The sequence below is a fragment of the Anopheles bellator genome, chromosome 2 (assembly GCF_943735745.2).
Source record: "Anopheles bellator chromosome 2, idAnoBellAS_SP24_06.2, whole genome shotgun sequence".
NCBI classification, from domain to species: domain Eukaryota; kingdom Metazoa; phylum Arthropoda; class Insecta; order Diptera; family Culicidae; genus Anopheles; species Anopheles bellator.
The window spans coordinates 64,723,533-64,736,211 of NC_071286.1; the positions used below are offsets into that span (position 1 = coordinate 64,723,533).

A 12,679-nucleotide genomic window follows, 5' to 3' on the forward strand; every position below is an offset into this window, starting at 1 on the left:
GCCAGAGGCAAAGGCGAACAATCAAAATATCGACAGTTCGAACGGTCGGTCGGTGGTGCCGCTGCAACGTTGCGACCGGATGTGGAGAGCGCAGTGCCAGAAGTATCCTTCCGCTCGCGCGAGCGTCCGATGGTTTGGAAAATGATTGTCCGGACCACTCCACCCGACGAGGCCGCGCTCTCGGCGGCGGTCTGTTTGCCAACCAACGGCTCCCGGGAACGATCCGTCGGAACGTCGTTGGCTGTGGTCGAACGATTTGGGTCAAATCACTCGGAAGCAATCGCCGTCGTGCGCCGCCGTCGGGTGTTTTGTGCGGTGCGGGCTGGTGCCGCCTGCTGGCTCCTGTTTGTGAATTACTCTGATTGACGCATCAAACCGTGCTCAATTATGTTGGCAATCATTAAATTATCGGCCATCCCGGTACGGGTGCCGTTTGTTTGCGCATTTCGATGACGTTTGCCCACACGCTGTCTCTCCACATCCGCATCCGTTCCGAATCATTCGTTATTTGAATTTTCAATCCGCTGACGTTGACGGGGCTCGTCCTGTGCCCGGTCCGGGGCAAATTGAATTGATTAAGTGTGTTGTGCAGAATATTTGCACACTTTGTGGCTCTAGCAGTAGTAGCAACAGTATTTCATTAGTTTGTTGAATGTTTTTGGTACAGTCCTTTAACAATTTATTGCCGCTAGAGACGTCTCGAAGCAGAACTTTGTACAAAGTTGTGATCTTATTTTCTACTAATCCACAACTAAATATAACATAAACTACACTGTATGTTCGATAAATAATAATATTTTTTAAATATAAAATGCAGGAATAGGAAAAAGTCACATGGTGATTGACCAGTAATGACACAGATAGTGTTTTTGTTCAAATACTCCTTAACTGCAACGGTCTTGTAAGGAGCTGCATTGTTTTGCAACAAAATCCTCTATCCACCACCGTTCAGGTTGTACTGGAAAAAATGCCAGCCATAATCGTTTCAGTACTTCTAAATAGTATTCCGAACCATGAAAAGGGATCAGCATTGTCTTTATTCTGGACTGTTGCTTCGTTTTGCTTTGTTTGTTTGTTTTCGACTTCATTTATACTTCACAAAAACTCTTTCTCTACTACTATAATCATCACCATAAACTTGTTGTAACAAATTATAGGTCTTGATGCATGTTTTATCACGTTTAAAAATGATTTTATAATGACCTCAAAATGATATTGGCTCTTTGTTCCTTGTTTTCATTTGGTGATCTGTATACTGCATCTGGTGAGCTGCCTGCATTAATGAGTAGTTGCTTCTTTAGGGTTTAGGGTAATCAATAAACAATTGATGGTTTCAAAAGTGTCCACAATTCTGTGCTAAGACGGGCCGCCGATAGCTCACGTTTTCTTACAAAATAAAGTGTTCCATCACAAGATGGGCCACGACAACTGTCACTCGACGATAGCATCTTCAACAGAACTGACCCGACTGACTCGTGCGGACCGAAGCAATCGCTTCGATTCGGAGTCGGAGTGTCCCGTGGGAGAAAACCCTCCGGAGAAAGAGTCCAGACCCCAGAGATTGACTGTCAATTAGCGGAATTGCATTTGTCGATCAGGGCTGGGCTACACGACGGCGATCAACAATGCCTTCCCTGTTCTGAAACTGCGCCCCGCGTATTCGGTCCCGACGTTTCGCAATCGATACACACAGCTCCATTGAAAGTTGGCCACCGAAAGCAAGGAACAAAAACACACCCGGTCCAGCCTCGCTCGGTTCGTGTGTTGAGCTGTGCCACCACATTCCGGTTGTTGTGGCCCACACGAGCCCAGAAGTGGTCTCGATCGAGCCCGATTCCCGATCTGATATCTTCCGATCCCGGAACGAGCGGCTCCTACGTCTTAGGGCCATTACTTCACCTCCGCACCAGTTATCAATTAATCGATGGAAGATTTATGAGCCCACAGCGCGCGCGCCTTGCCATTAAAGTGGAGGTTGCCCAAGCCACTCCGCGGGGTCTTAGCGGCTCTACTCCTTCGATCATGCAACCGACACAGAGCGCGATGCTGATAGGATAAAGCCGTGGTCCTCGCGGTGCCACCACTCGGCATGGCGCGACATCTAATCTTTTGCCATTTGCCAATTGATATTTCTCCATGTTCCGGGGCTCAACTCCGCACCCAGTTTGGGGTTGGGGCCAACGAATTCAACCCGCGTTCGCGCGCCTGGTTTCGATTTCTAATTTCCAATACGCGCGCGGCCAACCAACCACACGGCAAGGGAGCAACAATCGGATTACCAATTGTTTCGCTATTTACATGATGGGAGAGCGTTGAAATGGCGCACACCAAAGGCCCTGCTAGTCGGGGAATTTACTAGCACCGGAAAGGTTGTGGCCCCGTTGTGGCTTGCGCTACGTCTATTACTTCCTAGTTCGATACTCGACCGTTGCCGAAGACTTTGCTGGAGTCGAAATCAATTCAAAGCTGGTTCGCCACTAAAACTAAAGGCCACCGGCGGATGACGGATGGCGCGCTGATTGGGTCTCGGGGTGCGCCCGGGCCGCTAGATCGGGCCATCGTAAAAATGGCCATTTTACGTCGGGGGCGACCTCCTTACATAGCGTCACCCGGGGAATGTGTTCCGCGAAGGTTGACCCCTGGGCAAAACCTCCGACCCGATACTCCACACCGACGGTGGTACTCCACATTTCCCTATACGCTTTCGCTTCGCGTAGCGAAGGATTGCGAAATGACTCATTGCATTCGACCGGGCCGCAAGTCCTTTACCCCTGAGGGGAGCCACACCAAGGATTGATGATGATGATGATGACGGTGCGGATGATGGTTTTACGACAGCGATAGCTCTCCGATGACTGACCTTTATGCTGCTTCGCGCGCGTGGATGTGCTATCAATCAGCGAGCGATTGATTTTTATGGCCGTTTAATGACGAAGGCGCGAGGTGGGTGTCTTTCGGGGTGGGCGTAGTAGTTGAACGACATCCCGAACCTTTAAACCGGATACACGGAAGGTAGGCGGCTTACTCGTGCATGAGTTCCTTTTAGAACGGACAAAGCCGGATTGAGCACGGACATACGTGGTCTGATCAAAAACTTTCGCGACATTTGAATTTTCGCAAGCTACGTATATTCGATTTTCGATTTTTTTGTTTGATCAATCAATTTTTGACAGCTGCTTTGCTTGACCGTGTTTTGGCTAATCGTCAATTTTTGTTTCTTCCAAACAATGCATGACAAAGAAACTTTATCAAATTTTGTAAGAAAAAAGAAATTAAAAACGCGAACGCATTTTAAATGTTGACTTTCTCTTATGGTGAATCTATTAAGACCAAAAGCAGCGCTCATTGATGGTTCAAAATATTTTCAGAGGCCCGAGAAGATGCCGAAAAGCCAAGTTTAATCGAATGTGAACAGTTTTGCTCACAGTTTTCTTCGTTTGCAGGGTCGTGGTGCATCTTGAGTTGTTGTCAAAGGATAGAACGGTCAATGACGAATATTTCCTGTAAGTTATGCGCAATTTGCCTGAAGCAATCCGTCACAAACGCCCGGATTTGTGGGAAAACCAAAATTGGTTGTCACACCCCTGCTTCGTGGTTTCTGCTCGAACTGAGACCTTCTGCCTGGGACCCACCTTTCGGAACTGCTGTTTCTTTTACGCATTAAATAATTAACTTAACTTCGCTACACAACTTCGCCAAACTTTTAAAGAAACGTCAAGCCCATTATGTTCGTAGGCGATTCAGGCGTAGCATTCCTTTCTAACATTCCGATCATCGCGTTACGGCCAAGTTCGAATCGCGGCCAGACCTCGAGCGTTGCGCAATTACTCCTGCGGCTCCGGCAAAAGAAACAAGCCGGCAACCACCATCAATGGCCGGTGCGTACGATTGGCACTTTTGTTCGACTTTTCTTCACACTCTCACTTTTCCGTGCCACCACCGGACGGACCCCCGGACCAGCCTTCGAGTTTCCCAGCTTTTCGATGCTTTTTCACAGCGTTTTCCGCTTTGCGCCATTCTTTCGCCGTGTGCCGTGAGGGGAGAAGATGCGCCGGGGAAGCCCGAAAGTGCCCACCGACCGTCTGGAGGGGCGAGGTGCGGGCGATTTTGTTTCATTTTCCGATTAACTCCGATTAAAATTATTGCCATTATTCAATTTCGTGCGTTGTTGGGAATAGTTTATCTCATTTGTTGGGCCGGCTGTTAGGATTCCGAAGCAAGGAGGAAGAAGTAACGAGGGGAAAGCGTTCTTCGAGCCGGGCTGAGAGGTGTAAATGTGAGAAATTTCCAACACTTTCCGGAGCCGCGGACAGTGGGCTGCGCTGCATCGAATAATGTTATAAGCCCTCCGCCGGGCACACGGCCAAAGGTCGGTGAAGTTTGTTAAGTTTTCCGCCCACTTTTAACACCTTCCTCGCGCTGGGAGAATCTGGTTTCGGGAGGGGGGCCCCAAGAACAAACTATGAATGGGCACCACGAAGGCGGAAACCAGTTTTCTCTAGCTCGGTCGCACTCTGGTTTGGCTCTGTCTGCTTCTCGTTCCCGAGCAAGCCCTTCCAAGCCAAGAGGTGATGAACATCGCGAGATCCACCGTAGCCCCGCGCTATGTGAGGTTGACGCGGAGGAGGGAGGACGATTAAGTCCAGAACATGGACATCTTCATAGCACATAACTTCCGCGGTGCGCTCGTTAATACACATCGAGCTTTCTCGGGTTGTGGTCCACGAGATGTTGGGTTCTCTGGATGTGGTTCTTTGCCGCCGAGCTAAGCTGCGACTTCACTTTTCTCATCTTCCCTATCTTTCTTTCTCGCTCTCAACAGATTATCGCCGACGACGGGCTGCCGATGGTGGTGTGTAGTTCCTGTCGCGATCAGCTGGAGGCCTGCCATCGATTCCGCCGGGTTGCCCACCGGACCCAGAAGTCCCTGCAGAGCTACCTCGGCTACACGGCGACACTCTGCGGAAGCGAACAGGTAAGTCTGGCTCCAATATCTTCGGGCTCCGATCTCCGAGAACTGGTTAAGTGGGTTGCTATGAGGGCTTCGATTTAAATCTGCCGGATTATGTAGGAGTGAATTCCGGTGCTGGTGCTGTGCTGGAGTCCCGGGCCTGTTTATCTGGCGATTGACGAGCTTAACGCGCGTTGGAACATGGCGTTCTTGAGCCTTTTCGGTGGGGGTAAGCTTTTCACACCTTCCCGTCGCTTGCTCGGGTAGATCATTAACCGCACCGCACATACACATTCGTGTGCGAGATAATGGTATTATCACTGTCTTAATGCGAATGCGGGAAGGGACTACCGTAAGGCTTGAGTGTCTTCGTTCGCGGCACCACACACACACCGTCTTTTGGAGTCTTTCGGTGGCAGTTGATTTAGTTGTTGGCCCGCTCGGGAAGAACTGTCTCTGGATGGCTTGGGTCTCGGGCCACGGGCCACGGTAAACATTCTTCCTATTCCAGTCCCAAGATTAAGGTCTTAGGCAAACAGTTCGTAGCAAACAGACGTACGTCTTCGTCTCCTCATCGGCGGCATCGTAACCTGTTTGCTGCTTGTTTGTCTTCCGTTATCCCGCTTTCCGGCATGGGATGGAATTGATTTGTGTTGCCGAGCGACCGAAGCCGATGCCGGTATTTAACCGGTCGGAAAGTGTATTAGTCCTTTCGCCCGGCCTCCGTCATTCGGCCACAAAGCGGAGTGGAGATTCTCGTTCGGCAGCCAAACGGTCGCTACCCGATCGATTGGGTCGTGTCATGTCTGGGTCTGGACCTTTTTAACTCCTTTTCGCTCCTCACGACTGCAGCAAACGGTGAAAGTACCGCAATTTATCACGTCCGACTCACTGCTGCAAGGAGCTCGCTGGAGCTCGGCGAGAACGAAAATCGGCAGCCCTTCTATTGACTGCGGCTGCCCCAATAATATCGGGCGCACCGGGCTGTTATCGACTAAACTCGATCGGAAAGCAAATTGCCTTTGCGTGTGGGCCCACGATTTAGGGGGGCCCTAGGATCTTCCACGGATCCCCGAGGGACCCTTCGTCGGTCTCTCGCCCATGGGCGCAATCCATTTGTCGTCGTCCACTGGGGCGCACTGTCGAAAGCACTTCGCGCTGACCTCGTTCCGATATCCTTACCGAACCAGAGCGACTGATTGATGATGAGCCCAACCCGCGAGTTCGCGAGGAAGTCGGAGTGGATTGCAATCATAAAACTGAAACCTCCCGCGCTTTTGGCAGAACCCGAACCCGGGACCATAAATTTCCGCGAACGTCACGCGCCTTGGTTCTGTGGCTGTGGCCCAGAATTCGGGCCAGAAATGTGTTTTATCGATTCAAGGACACGGCATTATCTCGCTGTTTTGCGAATCGCTTGGCGTCCACGGGTCGGTGTGGTAATGCAACTGCAACTGCAGCAAATCCTCCCCCATACCACTCCAGCAGTCCCGGAAGACACGGAGCGCACAAAGAAAAACCCGCGGATCCACGTCGCGGTTCTTCGCGGGCGCAACGAACGCTAAAATGTAAATAAATAAATATCTTTGCGTGAGTCGCGCAAAGGGGGGCATAAATGGGGCCCGGCGGAGTGCAACTTTATGTTGGTCGCTGATCGGGTCGACCGGTCGGGGAAGGGAAGCGAAGGCGCTAGAGTGATATATAAATACAAACAACATGTAAATATGTGCATCATTTGAATATCATACTTTCATCCATCTTTGCCCGACGCTGCACGCCGGCTGCACCGCCACACGTACCCACCCACCGCCTCTCCCTTTCTTACACCACCACCAGCCCCTCCGTGGCCTCCTGGCCTCCGCTGGCCGGTTTCGTCTTTGTCTTTTCGCGCAACGCCGATGATTTGTTTTGTTGCACCTTTTATGGCGGTTCCTCTCCATGTTCTGTGCGTTATGAGCTCCGTGGCACTAGAATGCTGCGGGGAAGGTGGCGCTGGCCATTATCATCTTTCCGTCTCTGCTGCCGGCGCTCAACGACGCGACGTCTTCAAATATTGAGCCACACTGTGACGTTTGTTTATGTCTGAGGTCGGATCAACGTACTCGACGCACAAAATGGCTCGCGGTTAGGTCGATTGTGAACCGCGTGTCCTGCCCGGGGAGTCCTTCAAACCGCCCAACAAAGATCGGCAAAGATCTTCGGCCCTCTTGACGACCGACCTGCGCCACGCTCGGTCGAAGCTGCACTTTGCATTGCAAACGATGCGCGGCGGCGGCGGCTGCGACACGCTGGTTGTGTAGAAATATTGTGCAGAATATTGTTTACCGGCACGCTTGCCGGAAGAGCTCAAGCGCCCGCCCGGGACTTGTTATCAAACAGTGAGGCGAGCTGCAGTTCACAGTAAATAAATGGCCTTTACGCTGACGCTGACAGCGACAATTGAGTCCCACGGTTTCCTACACAGTCCAGGGTAGCAACTACTTTTCTTTCAATTCTTTCTCTGTTCGACATGACGGGCTGTTTCTCGGCGAATGGCTGCTAGGAATGCGTGAAGTGTTGGCATTGTAGCCCAAGAATAATGATCTGGTCGTAGCCCCCAGCTTGGGATGGATTATCCCATGCCGATCCATCCACTGAGCAAACCAGGTCGAGATGTCCTAATAGGACCTAACCATTCATTCAGCTCTGAGTTGAACAAACGCAGAACGCAACTAATCAAGAACCATATTTTTGTAATGTCGACCTAGCTTAATTCCACTTGAACACCACGAGATACAGAATAAAACCCTCTGCTGGAGCAATATTGGAATGCTATCCGATAGACGTAAGAATAATGCTGCGCCAATAAAGGCACAGATGGAAGTGTCACGTAATTCAGATCAAATATGTCTTTGGTATTACACGTACCTTTCCGCAGCCCCGCATTTCGGTCCCGGGAGGAGTCTCCGAACTCCGACCAACAACCGAAATTTCAAAATCAACAAAACACCTCCTCCGAAGAATGTCGTGAAATTTCACGTTCCTTGCGCCCGGCTCTGCAGCAATTCCACCAAGCCGGCAGGTCTATTGCGCGGCCCGCAAGCTGTTTTTAAATACCCACAGTAAGAAGAAAAATAACGAGGAATCGAACGTCGTTGACACACTTTTTATCGCCGCGGAGCCGGCTGTTGATTGTATGTGCGCGTGTGTGACTGTTGGAAAATGCCGTTGTGTAATGAAATCCAATTACAACGCCGGTTCCCCCCGGGCCACGGGAGAGATACATATCGGCTCCCCGGTGACGTGTAATCACCATTCGCAAGTGGGTGTGACATTTCTCGGCACCAACGGTGTACCAGAAATCAATCGATCCATCCCCACTGGGCGGTCATGGGGGGGCACGGGCCCAGGCACCACACCACATCATTAATCATAATCCAATTTTGATACGTTTGAACGGCGACGATGGCGGCTGTGGAGTCCTCCGCTCAGCCAGCCGATGGCCGAGCTGTTCGATTCGTTTCGCACGACCACCGTCTACGGCGTAAAGTGCCTTCTCCGGTCTCCACGGAAGAGGCTTTCCGTGTGGCGGAAGATTTTCTGCGAATCCAGCGATTTAGAAACCGTCCCGCCGATTGGCAGCCACTTGGCCCCGGTCCGACCCAGCCTTTACCACCCGGCAAACGATTGATTTATATTGATGATGTTCGAGAATTCGCCGAGAGCCCTCGGAAAGCCCGGGCGCGCGGATTTGGGACTGATTAGGTTGACATCAAATCAAACAGTCGTTTGTAGGCTCCTGAGCCATTTAAATGGTACACAAATGGTCGTCCACGTCCTTCCACCTCCTGACGGCAGCGCCTGTAATCAACGGCAGTTAGGGTGCTTCACAAAAGAGTGTTCAGTGTATTCTTTGGAGTTAATTTTCGGACCGGATGCTGATGGCGCCGTGTTCCCGCTCTCTAGGTCCAACAATGTTCAGCCTTCAAGTAACAGCTTAGACGCGGCTCGTGTCCCTTATAGCCTGATGGTGGTACTTCAATTTGCATATTAATTGGAAATCACCCCGTCACCCAGGTACGACGATATCCAATGTCCGATATTTGTTTCCTGGAGCCAACCTGAGAAGTCTGTGTCTCGGTCGCTCGACGAATCTAACTGTGGAGTGACCCACGGGCCGCAGAATTTGCTCTCGTTTCGCGGTGCTCCATGCCAAAAGTGGGCCGACTGTCATTGGTCGTCGTGTCGTGCAATAACCATAAAGCGCAGCTTGCATTAGCAACCTCCCCCTTTACACGGATGACAAATTATAGGCCCTCGGGCCGGTGAAATGGCCGACGAGACCCGCTCTACAAAGGGATTCAATGTTTTGGTTTATCTGACCCGATTGCAAATGGCAGTCTCGGGTTTTCGCCAATAAACGCACACACACACCAATAGAGACGTCCTTGGCGGGTAACCAACGGGACACTTTAGGTCCCCACTCTCCACGCCGAACCGTACGCAACTCCAATCGATGGTTTTTTCGTGGCGCTGTTGGATCCACCATCCGGAACATGAGTTGGCAACATGGGTGAAGAAACGAATCCACGAATTAAGCCACCTTCCTCCACGTGATACGCGCCATAGTTCGCAGTCAATGTCCGCCCAAATTCGTTCGCTCTTGGAAGGCAAATCTCGTCGGGAGGGAAACCACGATAGTTGGTCTCAGTTCGCTGCGCGTCTCGCCACGCTCATCACGCTCGTTCCGATCCGATCGACGCGCATGGTCCGCGACGGAGCCAACGCATAGCGCAAGAAGTTTCCCCAAGAAGGTCGGGCTTTCCACGGTTCCACGGGTCGGTCGGTTATCAAATTTAATTAAAATTACAACCAAATCGAGCGGCCCCAGGCCCCGGTCGTCCGGACATGGAAAGCAGGCTCGCGAGGTGTGTCTATGTGTGTTATCAAGGATTTTTCTTTACGCCGCGCGTTTCGATCTTTTGTGATGTGCCTCGATGATGATGGCAATGTTGGAGTGGTGCACGACGCCATGTTTGAGTTGCGGTGTCTAGCTGACTTCTCGCCCCCCTGTCGGCCGTATGTCACGCTTGCCCTGATAAAACCCTGAGCCCCGTGAGTGCTGGGCGGAACTTGTCACGTTTTCTGTTTTTTTTCTTCTCTCTCTTGTTTGGGAACTGTTGGGCCGTGTCCGGCCGACCCGACGCACGGGGTCCTCACTTCGGCGGCCCCAATCGCCGATAAGAACGCCGCCGTTGAAGGTGACCCAATCGTGCAAACGAGATTATCGAGATCCGTGGCCTCTCTCGCGGCCAGATCCGACGGGCAACGGCCCGGTCGGTAGAACCGTTTAATGCGCTGACCCCCGTAGCTAATTAATTGCCTTCGAATTGGACGCCGGCATTGGGGTAGCAGTAGCACCTCCGCTTCTCTGTGCCTGCTTTTTGGCTCGTCACCAAGCAGCGGCGGTCTGCGGTTCGCGATACGCCTCCTCCATTCGGAACGAGTCCATCAGCGATAAATATATGAACCTGTCATGAGCGGGACATTGGGGGCATCGATCGCCGAGCCGAGGCCCGGCGTCGGCACTATTTTAATCACAAACACACACGCAACTCGCTGGTGTTTGGGTCTCCTGAGCCGAGGAACCGCTTTCTGGCAGTGTCACTTCCGAGAGATTTACCCGCCGGCCAGCACCATACTTGCACGGCAAGTGCAGCAAACGCGGGCGTCTTAAGTAGGGCCACCATTGGCACTTGTCCGGAGGGCGACGCGTGGGACCCAAAACGCAGCCAAAAATAAATTATGAGGAGTTCTAAGTTTTCCCCCGCCGCTCGGTGATAGTTTTCCGACCTCCCAGCCAATCGCAGCGCAGCGAGATGGATGGTGTCAGTTTGTTTTTGAGAACGGCGACGACGACGACGACGATGATCGCTGGCGACGCCGACGATGATTCAGTGCTCCGATCGGGGAGACCATTTTTCATGCGTCCAGCCCGGCGTGGGCCGGAGAAGACCCTTCTCTGCGAGGACTCATTCATAATAAACGGGGCCGCGAAAGGATGAGGTTTATTTGGCCGGCCGTTTCTGGGTACTGGAGACTGGGGCATTTAAACACTCGCAAGGATGATGAATCTTGGCCGGGCGGGTTGATTTCGGCCGACCGGTGAAAATCCGTTTCCTATTAACAATCCATCAATCTGTGTTTGATCCACGTATCGGGACCACACATCACAGGCCGCGTCCCCCGGGCGACGATTTATCATTTCGCTTTCGTTCACCGAACCATCTGAGCGTGGCGTAGGGTCTCCGTGACGAGCTCATGAAGTAAGAGCATATGGGCGCGAGTTGGGCGTAAAGCGAGACACCACCCTCGCGCACTTTGTCTAAACGCCCACGGGCGGAACCGTGAGTTATTTCACGCGCGCATACGATATTCATCATCGTGTGCCCGCCCTGGGAGTACACTTTCTGCCCGGAAGGCAGCCACGTCTCGGACGTTACTATTATTAGTATTATCATCAGTGACTCAATAGTAGCGGCCAGGCAACCTAATTACCTGCCGTTGATCTAGCTTACATCACGAGTTAAAAGTTATGTCTAATATCATCTGGCAGAAATTATAAGTCCGGTGACTGGCGAGATTCAGCCAACTTTGGCTCAGCTTCCGTCATCGGCTATATCGAACGAATGAATCCGTCATTTGTACAGGGTCATTTGAAACGTTAATAGTTTCAAAAACAAACTAAAAATTATACAAAATAATGTTTGTAATGTTTATTTTAATCATAAAAGTTGTACTTTGCCATATTACGCGTGAAATACAATATCGTTCAGATGGCCGCCTTTTAATCAATGGCAACAGTTGATTCGGATAAGATAATTATTAATTACACTTTTCGATTAGCGAATCATCATCATCATCTGGTGGTATCAATCGGAATTTACAGTAGTGATCCTCCCTTCGTCGTTTTCGAAAAAATTGTATCCTATGAAGTCGCCAGTCAATAATTTTTTGTCAATTTTTTGGGGATATAACGTCCTCTCGTCAATTGATTGAGAGGGTTATCAGTGAAGATGTAGCTCGCCAAGTGAACGATGTGACTCGTCGCCGAAGAAAATTTAGCTGGAAAAAATATCGTTAAAAACACGTAGTTCTTTTCTTAAGCGATTCATTTTCTAAAATGCCAGACATTCAACTAAAAGGTTGACAGATATATTCGAAACTGTACAATGCCAGCTCTGTGAGTTAAGCGATCGACCCGATGGTCTGACCACAAATAATGCCTCAGCACTAAGTATTAAGCACCATGTTACAATGATAACAGGGAAGTTAACCGGGAAGTTTTAAATACACTTCTTGCCATATTTCCATAGTGAACAGAAAAACGATCATTTACAGTCCGGACTGAGAAGATCCTAGAGTATCAGTCTGTAGAATAAAAATTTCCGATACAACACAATTGGAATCTGAATGAAAATCGTCAAATCCTCATAAATTAATGTTTGATTTCCACGTCCGTCAAGAAGTTTGTGAGTCATGCTAAAGCAATGGAGAGCAAAGTCGAGCAAATGATCATCAAACACTCCTGCACCTAACGTAACCTGCAAAAGTGGTGTGGTGACCACGAGTGCGCGCAGTGACAGCGCTGGATCCGTACATTACCCCCGGGCGCAAGATCACGGCCGCGTATCGTGCATAAATTGAGATCGACTCGCCGCTGATAAACCTCCGCAATTGCGCAAACCC

General features: G+C 50.7%; 1 protein-coding gene across 1 annotated transcript in view; it reads left to right on the forward strand.

The window, feature by feature from the left end:
* LOC131207869 (uncharacterized) overlaps positions 1-12,679 on the forward strand; it is a 186,720-nt gene that overhangs the window by 108,960 nt on the left and 65,081 nt on the right. The window contains exon 2 of the mRNA XM_058200501.1: positions 4,823-4,975. Within this exon, the coding sequence (XP_058056484.1) occupies positions 4,823-4,975 (153 nt within the window). The remainder of the gene's footprint in view (positions 1-4,822; positions 4,976-12,679) is intronic.